The following is a 23,494-nucleotide window of genomic DNA, read 5'->3' as shown; positions in this document are numbered from 1 at the left end:
CTGGCGGCCTCTTCGGCCACTATTTCTCAGTGGATCAGACAGATTATTGTCCAGGCATATGCCATTAGGGGGCGGTTGCCCCCTTTCCCATCACTGCACATTCTACCAGGGCAGTTAGTGCTTCCTGGGCCTTCCGGCATCAAGCATCCGTTTCTCAAGTGTGTAAGGCGGCTACCTGGTCGTCAGTACACACTTTCACCAAGTTTTACAAGGTGGATATTGGTGCATCTTCGGATGCGTGTTTCTGCCGCAAAGTTTTTGCAGACAGCCGTCTGAGGTTTTGGCTCCCTTTACAGGGGGCTCTGTTTGGGTGGGGGTTACTTTTTTCCTTTGGTGTTAGCACCCCTCGTTCTGGCACTGCTTTGGGACATCCCTAAGGTCAAGATTAGAAGTGCTGTGTTTGTCAATGAACAAAAGAGAAAACAGGATTTTTTTTCTACTCACCGTGAAATCCCTTTCTCTGAGTTCATTGACAGACACAGCACCCACCCCTCCTGTTTGGGTTTGTACTGCTTATAACGAACTGAGCTGCCTGTAGCAGAGTGGGGGGTTACTACCAATAGGGACTGCCCCTAGGCGGTGCTGTGCTTGTTTTGTTGTTTCTGCCTAGTCCTACTCCTGAAAGTGGTGATATAACCCTAAGGTCAAGATTAGAAGTGCTGTGTCCGTCAATGAACTCAGAGAAAGGGATTTTACGGTTAGTAGTTCAGCCAACAGGCTGCATGAAAAAAGAGAACCTAACAGATTCCTCCATTCACATCGATCGATGTGAAATCAAAAAAGTGTGTGGTATGCCCACCATTAGAATACCGCCCTTCAGCCACCCACTTCTAATGATGGGCATACATGCAAGATTCCTCCATTCACATTGATTGATGTGGATGAAGAAATCTCTGCCAAGAAAAGTGAAAAAAATATATGCTGAAGCATAGGGGCGATCCATCCTCTGTCCACCCCAGCCCTATGCTTCGCCATTTATGTTTTTTTTTTAACTGCAGTGGTGAAATCACCTCCTACAGCGCTGGAGACACAAATTTACAAACTGTGAGAGCAAACCCTGTTGCTGTAAAAATAAACAAATCAGTGCTGCAGCTGAGTGGCGTACCTGCAAAGCGAACAACGGTTAACAATAAAACACAGTATCAATAAAACATTAACTCAATAAAACAACTTTTTTTTATTTTTATTGCAATTTGTGCCAAAAAAAGAGTAAAAAATATATGACGAAGCAAAGGTGCGATCTGCCCTCTGTCCACTCCAGCCCGTATGCTTCGCCATATATGCTTTTTTTTTTTTTTTTTTTTTTTTTTTGCGGTAGTGAAATCACCTCCTACAGCCCTGGAGTCACTGATTTATGTATTACATAGTTAGATAGTAGTTACATAGTTAGTAGGTGAGGTTAAAAAGACACAAGTCCATCAGGTCCAACCTATGTGTGTGATTATATGTCAGTATTACATTGTATATCCCTGTATGTTGTGATTGTTCAGGTGCTTATCTAATAGTTTTTTTTTTAAACTATCGATGCTCCCCGCTGAGACCACCACCTATGGAAGTGAATTCCACATCCTTGCTGCTCTTACGGTAAAGAACCCTCTACACAGTCTAAGGTTAAACCTCTTTTGTTCTAATTTTAATGAGTGGCCACGTGTCTTATTAAACTCCCTTTCACAGATAAGTGGTATCCCTATTGTGGGGTCACCAGTATGGTATTTGTAAATTAAAATCATATCCCATCTCATGCGTCTCTTCTCCAGAGAGAATAAGTTCAGTGCTCGTAACCTTTCTTCATAACTAATATCCTCCAGTCCCTTTATCAGCTTTGTTGCCATTCTCTGTACTCACTCCAATTCCAATACATCCTTCCTGAGGACTGGTGCCCAGAACTGGACAGCATACTCCAGGTGAGGCCAGACCAGAGTCTTGTAGAGTGGGAGAAATATCGCTTTATCTCTTGAGTTAATCATATTTTTAATGCATGCCAATATTCTGTTTGCTTTGTTAGCAGCAGCTTGGCATTGCATGCCATTGCTGAGCCTATCATCTACTAGGACCCCCAGGTCCTTTTCCATCCTCAATTCCCCCAGATGTTCTCCCCCCCAGTGAGTAGATTGCATTCATATTTTTGCCACCCAAATGCATTATTTTACATTTTTCCACATTAAAACCTCATTTGCCATGTAGTTGCCCACCCCATTAATTTGTTGAGACCTTTTTGCAAGGTTTCCACATCTTGCGGAGAAGTTATTGCCCTGCTTAGCTTAGTATCATCCGCAAATACAGAGATTGAATGGTTTACCCCATCCTCCAGGTCGTTTATGAACAAATAAAATAGGTTTGGTCCCAGCACAGAACCCTGGTGGACCCCACTTTCCACCCCTGACCATTCAGAGTACTCTCCATTCATCACCACCCTCTGAACTCACCCTTGTAGCCAGTTTTCAATCCATGTACTCACCCTATGGTCCATGCCAATGGACCTTACTTTGTATAGTAAACGTTTATGGGGAACTGTGTCAAATGCTTCTGCAAAATCCAGGTACAGTTCCCCATAAATGTTTACTGTACAAAGTAAGGAACGGTGAACTGCGTCTATGGGTCTTCCTTTATCTAGATGGCAGCTCACCTACCTCATAGAATGTTAATAGATTGGTTTGGCAAGAACGATTCTTCATGAATCCATGCTGATTACCGCTAATAATACAGTTTTCATTACTAAAATCTTGTATATAGTCCCTTCTCATCCCCTCCAAGAGCTTGCATACTATTGTTGTTAGGCTAACTGGTCTGTAATTCCCAGGGATGTATTTTGGCCCTTTTTTAAATATTGGAGCTACATTGGCTTTTCTCCAATCAGCTGGTACCATTCCAGTCAGTAAAAATTAGAAACAATGGTCTGGCAATTACTTGACTGAGTTCCCCCAGAACCCTCGGGTGCAAGCCATCTGGTCCCGGTGACTTATTAAGTTTTCCAAGTCTATTTCTAATTCTGTCTGTTACCCATGAGGGTGCTTTCTGTAATGTGTCATGAGGATAACACTGCAGTTTTGGTTACTGAAGCCCCGTGATTCCCTCGTGAACACTGAGGAGAAGAATAAAGTCAATACCTTCGTCATCTCCCCATCCTTTGTAACCAGATTTCCTTCCTCATTCTTTATGGGGCCAATATGGTCTGTCCTCCCTTTTTTACTGTTTATATACTTAAAGAATTTCTTGGGATCTTTTTTTTGCTCTCCTCCACTATGTGTCTTTCGTGTTCTATTTTGGCCGCCTTAATTGCACTTTTACATTCCTTGTTGCATTCTTTGTAAAGTCTGAATGCTGATGATGATCCCACCCAGCCTTGTATTTTTTGAAGGCCTTCTCCTTTGCTTTTATATGCATTTTTACATTGGAGTTAAGCCATCCAGGACTTTTGTTCGCACTTTTAAATTTATTTCCCAAGGGGATGCACTGACTAATGCTCTTATTTAATATGCTCTTAAAGCAAACCCATTTTCCTCTGTGTTCTTTGTTGCTAAGATTTTATCCCAATTTATAGCTTCTAGCAAGGTTCCTAGTTTGGGTAAGTTTGCTCTTTTTCAAATTCAGTGTCTTTGTATTCCCCTTATGTTTCCTATTTGTGTGATTTATACTGAAGCTAATTGACCTGTGATCACTGTTTCCTAAATTGCCCCTATTTCCGCATCCGTGATCAGTTCTGTATTGCTGGTAATCAGTAGGTCTAGTAACGCTTTGTTTCTAGTTGGTGCGTCTACCATCTGACTCATGAAATTGTCCTGCAAGACATCTAGGAACTTAGTCGAATGCGCGGTTCCTTCTGTCCAGTCTATGTCTGGATAATTAAAATCCCCCATTATGATGACACTTCCCATCCTTGCTGCTAATCCAAATTGTGATAGGAGGTCCGTCTCCCCCTCCTCCCTCAGGTTAGGGAGGAGGGGGAGAGTTAGTTTCATCCCTTTTGGAGCTCTACCCATAAGGATTCCACCTCCTCCCTAGCTCCCTTAGTGATGTCATCTTTCACATTCACTTGTACATTATTCTTTATATACAGGCATACCCCTCCCCCTTTTTTACCCTCTCTATCCCTGCGATAAAGGGAATACCCTTGAATGGTTGCCAGCCAATCATGAGAGCTGTTGAACCAAGTCTCTGAAATTCCCACAAAATCTAAATTCTCCTCATACAACAGTATCTCTAGTTTTCCCATCCTATCCGCCAGGCTCCTGGCATTGGTGAACATGCCATGCAGTTTAGACCGGTCGCATACTGTCCTCTTATTGGGTGTTTCGAGATTACAAATAGGACTTGTTACTATACTTACCCCGGGTTTATGTGCTTTAGTGAACCTACCACTAATGCCCCCAATACTACCCTCTGGAATATGCTCCTATGCTGACTATCTCTACCTCTGGACCCTCCCCCCGTCGCCTAGTTTAAAAGCCCCTCTTGCTTTTCGGCCATCTTCACTCCCAGCAGATCTGCACCCTCCTCATTTAGGTACAGTCTGTCCCTTCTATAGAACTGGTGACCGACTGAGAAGTCGGCCCAGTTCTCCAGGAACGCAAACCCCTCCTTACTACACCAGCTCCTCAGCCACTTGTTTACTTCCCTAATCTCCCTCTGCCTTTCTGATGTGGGGCGAGGTACCAGTAGTATTTCTGAGAATACTACCTTTGAGGTCCTTTACCTCAATTTAGCTCCCAAGTCCCTAAAATCGTACATTAGTACACTCTATCTGCCTCTGACTGCCAACTGCCAACCCTGACAGCTGGGTCTTCCACAGCCCCTTCCAGTAATCTGTCCACCAGATCCGTGATGTGCTGAATCCGAGCGCCGAGTAGACGGCATACAGTTTGGCGCTTCAGGTCTTTGTGACAGATTGCCCTCTCTGTCCTTCTAAGAATTGTGTCCCCTACCACCAGAATCTCTTTCCTTTCCCTTCACTTTCCCCCCACTCTCACTGGAGGAGTTCTTCCCCTGGCAGCTAGCGGAGTCCCTCAGCTCCAGCAGTGACTGGTTTCACCAATGTCACTCAATGGAGCATACTTAATGGGATGTTCCAGCCCAAGATCGGCCTCCCTGGCACTTTCCCCTCTAACTTACCTAACTGTCACCCATCTACTCTTTTCTAGTGCCTGCACCTCCTCATCTCCACCCGCCTCTGTGCTGGCCCCTGCCGGCACCTGTCGTGTACGTTCCTGGCTCTCCTTTAGTATGGAGAGACTTCTCAGTGCTGACAGTTGCTTCCCCAGATTCAGAACCTGGGCTTCCAGGGAAACAATGTACTTACATTTTGCACAGCAGTATTCACCCTCGATCGGATGATCAAGGAACGCATACATGCCGCAAGATGTAAACCAAATCTCATCTCCACACCCACTGGGAATCGTACCTACTAATTTAATGAGGATTGGGGCTTATACCCTGTCCAAATAACCTAACAACTAGCTTCCTGACACTAATACTCAGCAAGAGTATGGCTGCTGGTGCTCGCCAGTTCACCAGAAAGTAGAGCAGAACTAGTACCAGCACTCTGCTGCATACGAAAATCATACGATTGTAGCATCTCGGCAACAGCGGAACGGGGTAGGGTATGCCTGACCTTGGCAGGGACCTTTACTCCGTTGTCAGAGCTATCTGTCAGGGTGCCGCTGCTCTCTACAGGTTTGAATACTGAGCCTGAATTTGACAGTGAGGACTCCCCATCGCTCTTATCTGTCATGCTCAGTATACTGTAGACCTCTTCACTAGTGTACCTTTTGTTTGACATTTTGGCCAATAAATCTATAGGTACCTAGTGTGACTCACAGGTAAAAAAAAGCACCTTGTTGCGAAGGACTGTTTGAACCGCTACAAAAAATTGAACTGCTAGTGCTAGCAGAGATCAGGCCTGACTCTGCTAACACTGCGGTTTTGTGTGTTGTGTATTGGAAGTGACCGTGCTCTACTGATACTGCACTTGTTTGGGGAGTAGAGGGGCTAAATGCAGGTGCTGGCAGGTGTCGGGCTGATCCACCTAATGCTGCAATTTTGGGAACGCTATACTATTTGGGATGCTAGTATAGTTCTGATTAGATCAAAGATATTGATCCGTTCCAACTATGCTAGTAATGGAGGTGTTTAGTTTGTGTGTGTTAGTGTTACTGGCAATCAAAGGGTTAAAATGTATTAGTAAATATGTAGCGGGCAATCTGATGCTGTCTGGGATTGATGCTAACTGGCATCAACCATGACACTAATACAGTGATCAGAAAAAAATTACTCTGTGACAGGGAGTGAAAGCGTTAACTGGGGGTGATCAGGGGGTTAAAACTTTATTAGGGAATATACAGTTGTGCTCCTAAGTTTACATACCCTGGCCGAATTTAAGATTTCTTGGCCATTTTTCAGAGAATATGAATGATAACACAAAATCTTATCTTTTACTCATGGTTAGTGTTTGGCTGAAGCCATTTATTATCAGTCAACTGTGTTTACTCTTTTTAAATCATAATGACAACAGAAGCTACCCAAATGACCCTGATCAAAAGTTTACATACCCCAGTTAATACCGTGTATTGCCCCCTTTAAATTCATTGACAGCTTGAAGTCTTTTGTGGTATTTGTGGATAAGGCTCTTTATCTTATCTGATGATGAAGCAAAAAGCCTTCAGTTGCTGTATATTCTTGGGCTGTCTTGCATGAACTGCACGTTTGAGATCTCCCCAGAGTGGCTCAATGATATTGAGGTCAGGAGCCTGAGATGGCCACTCCAGAGCCTTCACTTTATTCTGCTGTAGCTAATGACAGGTCAACTTGGCCTTGTGTTTTGGATCATTGTCATGTTGGAATGTCCAATTACGTCCCAGCTTCCTGGCTGATGAATGCAAATATTCCTCCAGTATTTTTTGATAACATACTGCATTCATCTTGCCATCACTTTCTACCAAATTTCCTGTGCCTTTGTAGCTCACACATCCCCAAAACATCAGCGATCCACCTCCGTGTTTCACAGTAGGAATGGTGTACCTTTCATCATAGGCCTTGTTGACTCCTCTCCAAATGTAGCGTTTATGGTTGTGGCCAAAAAGCACGATTTTGGTCTCATCACTCTAAATTACTTTGTGCCAGAAGGTTTGAGTCTCTGTGCTGTTTGGCGTATTGTAAGTGGGATACTTTGTGGCATTTGCGTAGTAATGGCTTTCTTCTGGCGACTCGACCATGCAGCCCATCTTTCAAGTGCCTCCTTATTGTGAATCTTGAAACAGCCACACCACGTGTTTTATGAGAGTCCTGTATTTCACCTGAAGTTTTTTGGGCGGTTTTCTTTGCATCCCCAACAATTTTCCTGGGAGTTGTGGCTGAAATTTTAGTCTGTCTACCTGACTGTGGTTTGGTTTCAACAGAACCCATCATTTTCCACTTCTTGATTAGAGTTTGAACACTACCGATTGGCATTCTCAAAACCTTGGATATCTTTTTATATCCCTTTCCTGTTTAAAACTATTTTTATCAACTACCTTTTCCCGCAGATCCTTTGACAATTCTTTTGCTTTCCCCATGACTCAGAATCCAGAAATGTCAGTACAGCACTGGATGAAAGATGCAAGGGTCCGTCAGGAGTCCAGAAACTCATTGACCTTTTATACACACACACACTACAAGCAAACAGATCACAGGTGAGGATGGTTACCTTTAATAGCCATTCAAACGCCTTTGTGTCAACTTGTGTGCATATTGGGCCAAAATCACCAGGGTATGTACACTTTTGGTTCCTTTGGGTAGTTTCTGTTATCATTATGATTTAAAAAGAGTAAACACAGTTGATGGATAATAAATGGCTTCAGCCAAACACTAACCATGAGTGAAAGAAACGTTTTTGTGTTATCATTCATATTCTCTGAAAAATGGCCAAGAAATCACACATTCTGCCAGGGTATGTAAACTTATGAGCACAACTGTATGGTGGGTACCCTGAACCTATCTAGGACTGATGCTAACTGCCCCAAACACTATTTAGAGTCACAAGTGACACTAATACAATGATCAGTAAAAAAAAAATCTGTACGCTGTACTTAGTGACACTGTGACAGGGAGTGAAAGGGTTAACTGGGGGGCAATCAGGGGGTTAAATGTGCCTGTTTGTTGTGTTGTCAGTGTAGTCCTTTACTCACTGTCTGATGCTCTCTCCTCTCATGCTGGAACCGAAAAGGGCTCCAGGAGAGGAAATTGCACAATTTCCCTTTACTGTGTTTACATTACACAGGCACAGGATGTTCTGCTATTCGCCAGAACTGATCAGCAGGTCCAGGCCATAAATCATTGGCTTAGGCCTGATAACTGATTGTTTCTGAATCCCATCCGATCGCTGAGGGGACAGATACGTGATTTTGCGTAGCAGGGCCCCAGTATATGTACGTGGGGCGGTCCAGAATTGGTTAAGAACCAGCCATAGTTTGCAAAGTGTATGATCAGCTTTATCCACACAGGTGTTTTTAATCACTTGCTAAAAACGTGAAGGCTAACTCCAGCCAAAACATTTTATTTTTGGGCTAGAGCAAGAAAAAGTGTTAGTCTCTGTCATGATTTTATTGCCATCTCTGTGCCTGCTGAGGATATTTACCCTTTCTTCCTACCAGAATAGGAAGTGATGGGAAATCTCTAGATTGGAACACAAAACACATTTTAGTACTCTAGGGGGAAGGCTTAGATCTTCTGACAATGTGTATTGCTGTCTGTGCCTTTCTCTCCCACACCCCTCTTTTCATGTACAGGCATCAGCTGCAGAATGTACTGTATGACTAGATCTCGCATTGCTTGCAGGAAGAAGAGCTCATCCAATCTGAAAACTCTGCCTCCATCTTTAACACTCTATCAGACATTCCATCCCAAATAGAAGAACCAGATGTATTGTTACGAGAGGCCATGATGATTGCAGGGACACTTACAGAAGTTATGATTGAAGCCCAACGACGCAAACATCTAGCTTATCTCATTGCAGACCAGGGCCAACTGCTCAACTCCACTGCTGCTGTCACCAACCTTTCCAAAGTAAGTATTCTGTGTAATGATTAGTTATAAGGCATAGTCTTGTGTGTATTTTTGCATCAACCTGATAATTCAGAAACTCAGTACACAGACAGTCTTCGAGCATATACATTTATATTAAAATGAGTCCATAATTTATTTGTAGATCCTTGCTAATGCATTCATACATGTCATAGTCATGTGAATGAATTCATGAAAAAAACTTAATGGGTCGCCCCCCCCCCAGAATCCATACCAAGCCCTCTGAGCATGCAGGGGACATCAACATGGGACAAGGTTCTTTGGGGTGGGGGGGCATCTCCCCCATGTTGAGGTCATGTGGCCCGGTATGGTTCAGGAGGGGGGGAGGTGGCGCTCGCTCGTCCCCTCCCTTTCCTGACCTGCCGAGCTGCATGCTTGGATAAAGGCCTGGCATTGATGGGGGGGCACGTTTTTTTTTTTAATGAATTTTTTAGCAAGCAATTCTTTTTGTTTACATTCAAGTGTCAGCAGGAAACCCTGCTGACAGCTGATGACTCTTTGGTTGTTGAGGACGCTTCTCTGCCCTCTCCTTAGCAACCAGCTATATACAGTGCATCTGGAAAGTGTTCACAACGCTTCACTTTTTCCACATTTTGTTATGTTACAGCCTTATTCTAAAATGGATTAAATTAATTATTTTACTCAAGATTCTACAAACAATACCCCATAATGACAACAGGAAAGACATTTGTTTCAAATCTTTGCAAATTTATTACAAATAAAAAAAAAAAATACATGTACGTAAGTATTTACAGCCTTTGCCATGACACTCAAAATTGAGGTCAGGTGCATTCTGTTTCCACTGATCATCCTTGAGATATTTCTACAACTTGATTGGAGTCCACCTGTGGTAAATTCAGTTGATTGAAAATTATTTGGAAAGGCACATACTTGTCTATATAAGGTTCCACAGTTAACAGTGCATGTCAGAGCACAAACCAAGCCATGAAGTCCAAGGAATTGTTTGTAGACTTCTGCGACAGGATTGTATCAAGGCACAGATCTAGAGAAAAGTACAGAAATATTCTGCAGCATTGAAGGTCCCAGTGAGCACAGTGGCCTCCATCCTCTGTATATGGAAGAGGTTTGGAACCACCAGGACTCCTCCTAGAACAGGCCACCCAGCCAAACTGAGGGATTGAGTGGAAAAGGGCCTTAGTCGAGGAAGTGACCAAGAACCCAATAATCACTCTGACAGAGCTCCAGCAATATCTCTGTGGCGAGATTGAACCTTCCAGAAGAACAAACATCTCTGCAGCTCTCTACCAATAAGGCATGTATGGTAGAGTGATGGTGAAAAAAACAGTCCCATCCGATGGGGCGTCAGTTAAACGTCATAGTAAGTCCAAATCACCAAAAATAAACAACAAAGGTCCAAGTGACAATGGGTGTAATTCCGTAATAGCGAAAGAGGGTCCACCACCAGAGAGTAGAAGGGGTTGCTTCTTACCAGATGGCCATGACCCCCCACCACAGAGGGTCACAGCAAGCAGAAACTTTAAAAGCCAAAAGATGGGAACTGCCAGCGGTGTCCACCTGAGGTCATCTCAACATCAGCCACACCAACGAACCCATAGCAAGGGTACCATGAAATATAGAAGGGGCTCACATAGTGTAAAACTGATAAAATTTATTGAAATGTAATAAAATAAATGAACACTTACAAACGTAATTAATAAAACAGCCTTAAGTCCGGCTCCGTGGCCACCGGAGCTCGGACAAACCCGTTCCTGCTGGAATACAACTCGCTCGGGGGTGACGTCAGTGCGTCGTCTGGCTCCGCCCTACGCGTTTCGTGACATCATCACGTCTTCCAGGGGCACAGGCGGCGCGCCGCGTCACCTCCCTTAAGTAACACCATGATAGAACCAAGCCTCGCTGTGGATCGCTTCACACCATGGGTCCTCCAAACCACCGCACACACTTCCGGCATTCGGCTGCGCTCCACGGTGCGAGCGATCAGCAGAGGCCACACAGTCCCAGCAATACACACGGACCGACACAAAATATAGAATCCTATGCATTAAACATAACTAAATTGAACATTGTACGGATGAACTCACTGCCCAATATATATATATATAGCTAAGCACAGCATACAGAATAAAATGAGATAAAGTAAAATAAAATAAACAATTCCCACATAACTTGGCATTGTTAAATCCCTGATTGGAAACAAAAGATCCAGGTTGGGTGGTTAAAGCCAATCGGACCTGAGAACCAATCAGATCGCAGGCGCAGAGGGTGGTTGATACCACTGGGGTTTTTGATTCTAACCCCACATCTGCAGATTCAGGAACAGGTGGTCTCTTTATTCGTTTAAAGAACCTGACTATATCTGAATTACATACACAATGGGATATAGCCTATCTTGAGACTTACATCAAGGAGGCCATGGTCCCTAGGAGTCTGAGGTGGGAAGTACCCCCTCAGAAAGGCGATGTAGATTTAGAGGGGTGGTTTAAATATTTTAATGACTCCGGGCTTGGCCTCCTGCGTTTCCTCGTCCAGAGGAAGACCGCCAAATTAGTTCGTCTAGACGACAAAATCAAGATGGTTAAAGAGAAACTCACACCCTCGGTTTCTAGCGACGAATATAGGGAATGTTCTAAAACCCTCCTTAAAACACTAGAGAAGGAGGAGAGAGACCAAAAGGCCAAAAAAAGAAAAAATATATAAGGGACAAGGAAGACTACCAGGCGGGTCTAGTCTTTGTCTGGCAAAAGAAACTTGCCTCAGACCAAGTAGGGGACTTAGCTATGGACACACATCCGGCTAATGAGGGAGGTTCGATATTTGTATCGAAATCCATCCCTGTCCAAGGGGAGAGGGGATATCAACACCCCCCCATGAGGAACACTTCCAATAGGAATAACAACAGGAGGAATAATAAGATCAAGGGTAAATCCCCCGCACCCACATTTTTGCACCCATATTCAGGCGTAACCCCTAACACATATAATAATCATTATGATTACAATTACCCCAATCAGTCCAACAGGCAGAGGGTTAACTCCCCACGCCCATGGGGTACCCCAATGGGTGGACCGAGACCAGGTGCCTTTTAACGCCAACCTGGCCCTAATTTTAATGACTATACTCACTATCCAGTTCAAAATGGGGATTTTGGGTCTAATATCCCTACTCGAAATCGTTTTTTTCCCCTTTCTGATTCAGAGGCCCCGGGTTTCTATGACCAACATTCCCAGGGATATACCCACAATGAAGCTGAGAGAAACAGGGGGTCCTATTACCCCGCTAGACATGCAGGGGACTATGATCAACCAGGATCGAATCCCGTCCCTAGACCACAGGGAGTACAGGGCAGTTCCAATTGGGGTTTTCCCAGGGTCAATCAGGGCCAAAAAAGGCCAGGAGAACGAAAAGAGGAGTCAGAGGGGGGAGGCGGGCCCAACAAACCAAAAAGAAAACGTCCCTTGGTACTGGAGTGTTTAACTTGAGCAAACAGGCATTGACGGATTCTGAACTACAACTACTAGACAAGGGTTTGAAGTTTGCTCCGCCTAGGAGCCTGAGCAAATTTCAAACTTATATGGATATACACAAATATATACGAAAAATCAATATTAAGAGGTATATATTGAATAATCCTATTGTAAGTAACGCCAACGATGGAGACCCGGGTTATAGACACTCAGGCCTTGCAAATGCCTCACTTTTCAACCCTCCTGGCTCCCTTGCCCCAGCTATCAAAACATTTAAGGAGGTTGTTTTGAGGGATTTGGAACGCATTAGGGTCAATAAAGTAAAAATGAGTGGGAATTTGGAAGCAGGTTTAGAATCCTTATGTAATAACAAATCATTGGTTATCCGCCCCGCGGATAAAGGCGGGGGGATAGTCATCCTTGACCGAAGTGACTATCTTGAGGAGATGCATCGCATTGTAGACGACCCGGACACATATACTCCCCTCACTAGGGACCCTGTGGCTAAGTACAAAAAAGAACTGGAGGCTTTAGTGGACAGGGGATATCGCCAGGGGATCCTGGATAAAAGGGAGAAGCTTTTTCTTGTGGGCCAGGTACATTGACGATGTCCTCCTCCTATGGGACGGCAGTGAGACAGAGCTCGGTAATTTTATGGCTTTTCTGAATGAGAATGATAGGGGCATCAAGCTGAGCTTTGAGACTAGTATAGTGGAAATTAGCTTCCTTGACCTTAAGATCAGGGTCCAGGGGGACCAACTGGTGACATCCACCTACTTTAAGGCAACGGATAAGAACTCCTTTATTCCCTTAGATAGTTGCCACCACGAATCTTGGTTGAAAGCGGTCCCCTTAGGGCAATATACACGCCTACGGCGGAACTGTACGGAAATTGAGACTTTCGACAACCAAGCAACTATCTTAACTGAGAGGTTTATTGAGAAGGGATACGATCAGGTTACATTATCAAGATCGTTGGAACAAGTAAGGAACAAAGATAGATCCCTGTTATTAGACACAGGTCAACGTCAGGAGGCTAAGGGTGACTTTAGTTTACCCTTTATCACCACATTCTCCACTCAACATCGCCAGATCAAGGAGGAGTCAGGTGCCGACGCTTCTCGGGGACGGCCGAACCCGGAAGCTTCCCTCACATCTACTGTTTGCTGTTTATCTCAATGTAAGTTACTATGTTTTTTAATAAATGGGTTTTGAATACTACACCATGAGATCTTTTCTTTGCTCTTAATAACCGCTGGGACCGCTGAGAGTGTTGAGAGCTGTGGGATGAGTTGCAGAGAGACAGACCTACTGGATGTTTAAAGACACGCTGCAGGAAACACATCCTCTCCTAGAATTATCCATCCGCCCTACTAGGCCCATTGGGGGCCGCTGTTGAAGGTGAGAGGCTGGGGGAAACACCTGGGAGATGCACTAAAACGTGCATAGAAGAAAAAATTACCAGTCACTGCACATTTTCTTTTGCACTGTGTCTAAAGACTTTTTGTGGAAATCACCCATCACTACTGCACTTTTGTATGGACTATATTGCACTATTGTCACCGTTTGGGACAGCATCTCTGATGTGGGATTAGCTGTCCTATCATTTTTAATTATTTTAAATACCTACTCATTACTCAATTATTGCATTTATTATTATGGCATGATTTTATTATTTAATTTGGTCAATACTATTTATTATTTTGCAATTCATGCACATATTTTTTGCTGATTCTAAGATTTTTTCTGCACTTTATGTCACTTTATCACTGCTTATTCTTAGCTCACATAGAAGAAGCGATTTTAGTTATTGTCTATCAGCATTAGTATTTATTTTCAGTGATTAATTTTGAGCCACTGGCATCACTTGCATATGAACTTTGGTTTTGAGCAATTTATTTGGGAAGGCATTTTTTCCTTACTCACAGTTATAATATTTTTCACTTAACGAGGGGTGACGGTTTTATTTCACTAGGCACTGAGTCACTTTGCATTTAATTGCTTTCACTTATATATGAATTTTGGCTGTGAGTATTCATTTGGGAAGTCATTTTTTATATCCGCAGATATATATATTTTTTTTTATTTTTTTTCACCTATTGAGGGGTGACTGTTTTATTTCACCTAGCACTGTGTCACTTTGGATTTAATTGCTTTTATATATTTTTTATTATTTTCTTATCGCAGAATTGCATCCGCTTTTCTTGATTTACTCTTGTATGGTGGCATCAACTTTTGGCCATTATTCACTTTTGTTTGGCATATTACCACACGAGGTGGATTATACTCTGCCCACTTCACCACACTTTGTACTATTACTGATTGATGGAATAGCGCCACATATTTTTATTTCATATATATACAACTACCTGTAATATTTCTTTTTTGTATGCCACTGGTAACTCTGATTAGCTATTTGTACAGCATATGAATTTGATTTGTCGTAGTTAAGTTTTACTCCTAAAGAGGTTTTGCTCCCTGTTGCCTTTTAAGGTTTCGGGTCTATACAATTTTTCTGTGTTTTCCATAATATCTACTTGGTAGTGTTTACACCAGGTGTAGAGTTATTGGGAATCTAATCCAGTACATAGTTGCTGGCAGCACTTTCTAATATATCCACTAGATGGTGCTAGTGGTGAATGATGTTGGTTGGAGACCACAATCAACACATTATCCCATTTCCGGTTTTGTAACCCCGAGATTTTAGGGATGAGGAATATTTAACAAATTTACTCTTAGAGCAACTAGATAGAAGTCGATCTGGGAACATTTTAGTCCCATTTAGATCTGATTGGTTCTCAGGTCCGATTGGCTTTAACCACCCAACCTGGATCTTTTGTTTCCAATCAGGGATTTAACAATGCCAAGTTATGTGGGAATTGTTTATTTTACTTTATCTCATTTTATTCTGTATGCTGTGCTTAGCTATATATATATATTGGGCAGTGAGTTCATCCGCACAATGTTCAATTTAGTTATGTTTAATGCATAGGATTCTATATTTTGTGTCGGTCCATGTGTATTGCTGGAACTGTGTGGCCTCTGCTGATCGCTCGCACCATGGAGCGCATCCGAATGCCGGAAGTGTGTGCGGTGGTTTGGAGGACCCATGGTGTGAAGCGATCCACAGCGAGGCTTGGTTCTATCATGGTGTTACTTAAGGGAGGTGACGCGGCGCGCCGCCTGTGCCCCTGGAAGACGTGATGATGTCACGAAACGCGTAGGGCGGAGCCAGACGACGCGCTGACGTCACCCCGAGCGAGTTGTATTCCAGCAGGAACGGGTTTGTCCGAGCTCCGGTGGCCACGGAGCCGGACTTGAGGCTGTTTTATTAATTACGTTTGTAAGTGTTCATTTATTTTATTACATTTCAATAAATTTTATCAGTTTTACACTATGTGAGCCCCTTCTATATTTCATGGTACCCTTGCTATGGGTTCGTTGGTGTGGCTGATGTTGAGATGACCTCAGGTGGACACCGCTGGCAGTTCCCATCTTTTGGCTTTTAAAGTTTCTGCTTGCTGTGACCCTCTGTGGTGGGGGGTCATGGCCATCTGGTAAGAAGCAACCCCTTCTACTCTCTGGTGGTGGACCCTCTTTCGCTATTACGGAATTACACCCATTGTCACCTGGACCTTTGTTGTTTATTTTTGGTGATTTGGACTTACTATGACATTTAACTGACGCCCCATCGGATGGGACTGTTTTTTTCACCATCACTAAATGTTTTGCACATTGGTTTTATTTTTATTTTTTATGTATGATCACTTTATAAATCTTCTTTCACTGTAGATTTTATATTATGCAATACCAGTATTAGCGCAACCCCTTGTTTTTCTCATGCTTATCCACAATTGATGTTTTTTGTGGGGATTGCTGCTTTACATATATTCTTTTGGTTTACAGCGCAGTTTTTTTCTATTTTCTATGTATGGTAGAGTGGCCAGACGGAAGCCACTCCTCCAGTAAAAAGCACATGACAACCCGCCTGGAGTTGGCCAAAAGGCACCTGAAGGACTCTGACCATGAGAAACAAAATTCTCTGATGAAACAAAGATTGAAATCTATGCCGCGACGCTCATGACGTTATGACGCCACGAGCGGCCGCGTCATGTGACCATTTCCATAGTGAGACTTGGCTCCATCTCCTGGCGGCCACACTGCAACTCTCTGACGCGGTGACGTCATCTTTCTGCCTTAGAACCAGGCTTGGTTTCGCCTCCTGGTGGTCTGAAGCTCTCCCTCCTATACAGGGTGCCATAAATGTAGCCTGGTGCCTCTTTTATTTATATACTATATATACCCATATATGTTATGACCACTTTTATTGTAATTACATGATTTGGAGATACCCTATTCCGCCCTGACACTTCCGGTCTAAGGACCGGAAGTGATGCAATAATGTTTACTTCCGGTGTTATGGAATTTCTACGTGGGGTCATTAGCACTTGATAAGCAGTACTGTTTGTGGGGTCCGCACCCCAGATGACGGCTCTTTATCTGAAACGCATTGGGTGGACCCACTTACATGTACCGCTCTTGTTCCTGTACCTATATGAAGCTTTTGATGATCTTTTAATACGTGAGTTTATACTTTTATTTTATTAATAAACCATATGTCAAACGTTATCACGCTATGCAAGTTTTTTCAATCCGTTGTGCCTGCCCAGCCAGGGGTATCCTTCAAGTCAGCTGATCTATAAGCCTTTATGACTTGGGTGGTGTAAGCCTCCCTCTGTTCACTGGTGGTGGCTCACTTATTATATCAGTCCATTTGGAGTGTGTATGTCTGGTGATTATATGATGAAGTGTGTTTTGGACCATTCCTTTCATCCTTGGACTTTGTTAATTATAAACATACTTGTCAGCTGTATTCTGGACTTTACTTTTCACTGAATATTTTGTGTTTGATTACCAGTTATGCCTCCAGTGGCATCTTTTTCACATTTTTTATCATTTATTGTGGTATTATCACCTCATTCACTCATTTAGTCACTTTCTCTCAAATGTATTTATGTCATGTTATAGTAAGACGTTTTTTGAATTTTCATATATTGTGTTGTTTATTTAACACGTGTCACTTTCACATTGGGTTCGATTTTTATGTACCCTACATGCACCTTTGCACATTGGGATATTTTTCAAAACCGGTACTGTGGAGTTGTTCTCTACAAATACAATATTAATTTATCAATATCTTCAACGGTTACACCTAAACAAATTTCTCATATGGTTTAATAGCGCTACACTTTTACACTTGCACATATTGCTTTTGGTCTATAGCTGTGTTGGCTGCTATTTATACCTCCATCCCACACAGCGCTGTATTCCCTTTCTTCTTATTTTCAGAGCCCAGACTTGAACCTGATTAAACATCTCTGGAGAGATCTGAAAATGGCTGTGCACTGATGCTCCCCATCCAACCTGATGGAGCTTGAGAGGTCCTACAAAGAAGAATAGAAGAAACTGCCCAAAAATAGGTGTTCCAAGCTTGTAGCATCATACTCAAAAAGACTGGAGGCTGTAATTGGTGCCAAAGGTGCTTTAACAAAGTATTGAGTGAAGGCTGTGAATACTTAAGTACATGTAATTTTTTTTTTTTTTTTATAAATTTGCAAAGATTTCAAACAAACTTCTTTCACGTTGTCATTATGGGATATTGTTTGTAGAATTTTGAGGAAAATAATGCATCCATTTTGGAGCAAGGCTGTAACATAATAAAATGTGGAAAAAGTGAAGCGATGTGACTTTCCGGATGCATTGTACAGTGCTTTTAAAGGGGGAGAAAAAAAAGAAAATCAAAAATGCAACACTTGCTTTTCTCGTGCGACTTCATTGAAGTCTATTACACGCCAAACGCTATCTGTTGCAGGGGAAAAAAGTCCCCCGTCCCTTTCCAAAAACCCACCAGCTGAAAAACGCATAGATGTGAACGTGTTCCATAAGAAACCATGTTAAATGGACTGTAGTGCGTGTCCGAAAAACGAAAATGCTTAGAGGTGTGAACCTAGGGAAAAAGTTGTTTTTTTTAATTTTGTGGTAACATTTCAAGCAGTATCTCTTAGCCCAGGTTAAGTGCACATGAGAAGCTGAGCAATTTAAACTTGGCAGAGAATCACAGTGTCAAATCTTGAGCAGCAAAAGTGTTTGCTGAAAAGTTTCTGTTTCCTATAATGGAAGAAGTATGTTTTACATTTTTAATCCTTTTTGTCTGGGCAGATTATGAGAAGACAGAGTCAGAGAAGGAAGTCTGGTATTACAACGCTTTTATTTGGTAAGCAGTTCACTAATTTTACAGGCCCCTAGTTTATCATAAATCTTTTAAGCTATAAATTACAGGATTTTCTCATGCACATTACTTTTTTTTTTTTTTAAATATCTTGAGGTTCCAGCATTTTGATTAGCCAAAGATGCATAAGCTAAGTGAATGCTGTATTCAAGAAAGGATAAAGCATTTCCTAATCATCCATTAAGGCAGTGGTTCTCAACTCCCGTTCTCAGGACCCACTAACATGCCAGATTTAAAGTATTTACCTTGGGGAGATGCAGTCTAGAATACTAAAATCACTGAGCATCAAATGATATGTGATGTATTTCAGTTATCTTTCAAACCTGGCCTGTTGGTTGAGAACCGCTTCTTTAAGGGCTTGTTTAACAGAAAATAAATGTGAGCAAGGAGGAAAACCTAGCATTTTACTAAAAAAAAGAAACAGCTGCCAATTTTTTTTTTAAATGGGAATAAGAATATGACTTCTGCATCAAAGAATCCAGAAAAGACAAAACGAAGTGTTCGGAAAATGATTGAATGGGCAATTCGAAAAAGTTTAAAAAGAACACCACAAAGACCACGCGGCGTTGTAGTACGCCCACGTGGAAGTGGCCAAAGAATTTGCAATAGCTGCTTTCACCGAGGACAAACCACCGACCATAACTGCTTCGGGCATGGAGAACCAATGGGATCCGCATCTGGCACCAATTTCCGAGACCGATCTAACTGAAATCGGGATAAAGAATCAGCGATGATGTTAACATAACAAGGAATATATTTCACTTTGCATTTGAAAACTAATCGTCTCAATACGGCCAAAACAGGTAATGATTTAGAGGACATACAATTTATGGTAAAAGCAATACCCTTGTTATCCGAATGAAACAGAAGACGGGAATTACGTAGTTGATCACTCCAATGCTACTAAAATAGGAAAGATATCAAGCAATACAATATTTTTTGTCAAACCGTTCTCAATCCTTGAAGTGGGCCAAGAACACATGGACCAACGACCGCGCCAAAAGGCGCCATAACCAAATGAGCCTGCTGCATCTGTAAACAAATAAATTGCAGAGGCATCCAAAAGGTGGTTTACCAGAATGAACAACCGTTGTAATACTCTAAAAATTCATCCCATTAAAAGATCAGAAACCAGGTCAGACCTGATGCGTACAAAATAAGGAGATTCAAAACCTGCTATAGCCTTATACAACCTCTTAGAAAAAACCTGACCAATCGGTATGATTCGAGTTGCAAACGCTAGCAAACATAATAAAGGTTGTAAAGTCCAAACAGTCACTCTAGGTTTGGAAAGAATGAGAGAGACTAAATTACACAAATGGCTTATTTTAGCAGGAGGGAGACGACATTCCATCATAGTCGTATCAATGGCAATTCCCAAAAATTCGAGGCAAGCAGTAGGCCAAACTGATTTACCTTCAGCCAGAGGAATGCCGAAACGTCTGCAAATGACTCAAATTCACTGAACAGATAAAGACAATGTGAAGAATCAACCGGACACATAAATAGAAAATCATCTAAAATAGTATAGGATGCGAGTAGAATCCGGTTGAAATTACACTGAAATGAAGCAAAGGCTTCAAAGTATTTGCAAGATAAGGAGCAGCCCATGGGTAGGCATTTATCATAGTAATAGGCTTCATTAAAGTAAAACCCAAGAGAAATTATATGCCGAAGAATGTATTGGTAATAAGCGTAAAGCGGACATAACATCCGCTTTTCCAAGCAAAGCAGACTTGCCAAGCATACGGATCTTAACCACTGTGTCGTCAAACGAGGCATAAGATACAGAACTCAAAACAGGATAACATATATATATATATATATATATATATATATATATATATATATATATATATATACATATATATATATATATATATAAATAGTATCGTTAAGGGACGAACCAGAAGGATAGGACAAGCGATGTATTAAACGAAGGAGCCAAAACCCTAAGATTCACAAAGGGGGGTGACTGAAAGGGGCCTGCAACCCTACCCTCTTCAACTTCTTTCAAAAAAAATTCTGAAACAATCTTAGGGAAGCGACAAATCGAGGGGAGGTTATCAAACTAAAAACAACCTTTTTGGTAATTGAAAACCAAATGGAAAAACTTTCAATTATTAGATCCGCCGTCAGATGGTTTGGCCAAACTTGAAGAAATGGCAACATGGCGGTTCATTTCACTGGTGTTATTGCCAGAACGAAAATTATCCCTAGCATGGAATGTAGAAGCAGAAGACAATTTTTTAAAGCAACGAAGAGCTGTATGAGCCACAGACCAAGTGGCGCATTCATGTTTGTACCAACAAGAATGAGGCCATTTACATTGCACTAAATCCAAAGCACAAACCTTTTTAAAAGGGGCAGACTGAGGATGCAAAAGGATATTTATGCACACGGGGATATGCAGCTACCTTCAGTAGATTGGACACTGAATGTCCAGAGAATAGAGAAACCCACCCTATTTTTTTTCTTCTGGCCAGATTCTTCAGTAGATTTTGGGATCTGGCAGTAGAGAAAATGAAACAAATTCATTCTATTTTTATGTAGAGTATACACAGCGTCCCAACTTTTTGGAATTGGGCTTGTAAATCTTCATCTAAATATTACAAACATATACTGTATAGCTCTACATGCAAGAGCTGATTTAAAATATTGTTCAATTAACTCAATCCGTTAAAGGAAATAAAGTTTCTAAAGGGTTCAGCATATAAACTCTGTAATATGAGACACAGAGGAGAGCCACGCTTCTTGGAGGTAGATATGGTAGAACACAATAGAACGCACGTGGCGCCATTCTCATCAGTTCCTTCCTACTGGCCGTGTCTCATTTCTGTGGACAACATGTGCAGGCTTACTTCAAGGGTGCTGCTGAATTTTATGGCTTAGCCAGCGCAGAAATCCCTTATACTTCACAGAATTTTATACTGACAGCCATAATTTTGCTTGGGTTAGATTGCATCTTTTTTCTCATTCACACATTAGGCTCTTCTGTTCAGAGCGCACATTCATCATTAGCCTGACAATTGCTAAATATAGAGAATTGTATGTCCATTACAACCACATCATATTTGCCGTTTTATAAAGCCTGCAGTGGCTCACACATATAGGACTTCTAGCAGCTTGTGCATTTATTATCACTTGTTGAGAAGGTTTGCATGGATGATGTTTGTATATCTGAGGGCGTGGTGAATCTGCATTGATTACATATGCAACCTGCGTTGGTTACATATCAAATTCTGCAAAAAAAGGTTTTTTCGTTGGGGCACTATTTGGCAGCCTGCTGGCTAGGTCTTCCTTGTCTATTTGTGTATGTACAAAAAGAAAAAATAGGTGTGCTCTCCCTTTAAATTTCAAAAACATCAACAGCTATTAAATAAATACTGCAGGTGCAAGGATAAAAAATGATTGCGTGTGTGCTGATACTTAAATCGCACATAAATTTGTGCAAATAATCAAATGTAAAACAATAAGTGCATAAAACAACAATAAATACTGGCACTTTAAATCATATGTGAAAAAGTGCATGTGCAAATAAACTATAAAAACAAATCTCTCATAAATTATTTGATTTGATTTGATATGGGATTTGTATTGCTCCGAATGCGCTGCGCAGATTTCTGCTCTGAGTGCTCCTTATAAAAAAAAAAAAAAAACATAAATAAAGAGGGGCCTCTTACCAGATGGAATTGATCTCAAGTTACAGAGATCAAAAAGCGAACATACTCACATCTCCAAGATGGGCTGTCTCACTGGCCAAGAGCTCCCTATAGTACACTTTCACCGATGTACTGCATAAACCAGCCCTTTGAATTCAGAAGGCCACTCTCCACAAAGGCATATGCAAGGCACAAATAGGGAGAAGTCTCATAGTGTAATACAATCAGGTTAATGTTGTTAAAAAAAGAATTACACATCCATTGAGGCAGCTGAAAGCAAGCAGTAATAAAATATATATACAAGAAAGATGGACCCAGAACTTTATATATACTTATATATTTATATATATGTTTGTATTTTATTCTGTAAAGGTGCATACGTATACCTGTTGGAAAGACATGTACAGATACTCCAGTCTCTGCTGTGGAACTCTGCAGTTCCTCCAGGGTTACCTTAGGTCTCTGTGCTGCCTCTCTGATTAATGCCCTCCTTGCCTGGTCCGTGAGTTTTGGTGTGCGGCTGTCTCTTGGCAGGTTTGCTGTTGTGCCATGTTCTTTCCATTTGATTATGATAGATTTGATGGTGCTCCTAGGGATCATCAAAGATTTGGATATTTTTTTATAACCTAACCCTGACTTGTACTTCTCAACATTGTCCCTTACTTGTTTGGAGAGTTCCTTGGTCTTCATGGCAGTGTTTGGTTAGTGATGCCTCTTGCTTTAGGTATTGCAGCCTCTGGGGCCTTTCAAAAAGGTGTGTATATGTAATGAGATATCATGTGATACTTAGATTGCACACAGGTGGACATCATTTCACTAATTATGTGACTTCTGAAGGTAATTGGTTGCATCAGAGCTTTTTATGGGCTTCATAACGTGAATACATACGCACGTGCCAATTATCAGTTTTTTATTTTTGAAAAATAGTTTTATGTATATATTTTTCTAATTTTACTTCACCAACTTAGACTTTTGTGTTCTGATCCATCACATATAATTCAGATTAAAAAAAAAAAACATTAAAGGCTGTAATGTAACAAAAT

The 23,494-nt window shown here is 41.7% G+C and overlaps 1 protein-coding gene across 7 annotated transcripts in view; it reads left to right on the top strand.

The window, feature by feature from the left end:
* The window catches only part of SGSM3 (small G protein signaling modulator 3), a 746,342-nt gene that overhangs the window by 490,965 nt on the left and 231,883 nt on the right, over nucleotides 1-23,494 (top strand). For all 7 annotated transcript variants that reach the window (XM_073592651.1, XM_073592650.1, XM_073592644.1 and 4 more), the window contains 2 exons: nucleotides 8,809-9,036; nucleotides 18,720-18,774. In XM_073592651.1, coding sequence (XP_073448752.1) covers nucleotides 8,809-9,036; nucleotides 18,720-18,774 — 283 coding nt within the window. The remainder of the gene's footprint in view (nucleotides 1-8,808; nucleotides 9,037-18,719; nucleotides 18,775-23,494) is intronic.

Source organism: Aquarana catesbeiana, linkage group LG07 (assembly GCF_042186555.1).
Source record: "Aquarana catesbeiana isolate 2022-GZ linkage group LG07, ASM4218655v1, whole genome shotgun sequence".
Classification (NCBI taxonomy): Eukaryota; Metazoa; Chordata; class Amphibia; order Anura; family Ranidae; genus Aquarana; species Aquarana catesbeiana.
The sequence above is the reverse complement of the archived record's forward strand: the minus strand, read 5'-3'. Positions and strand labels throughout refer to the sequence as shown.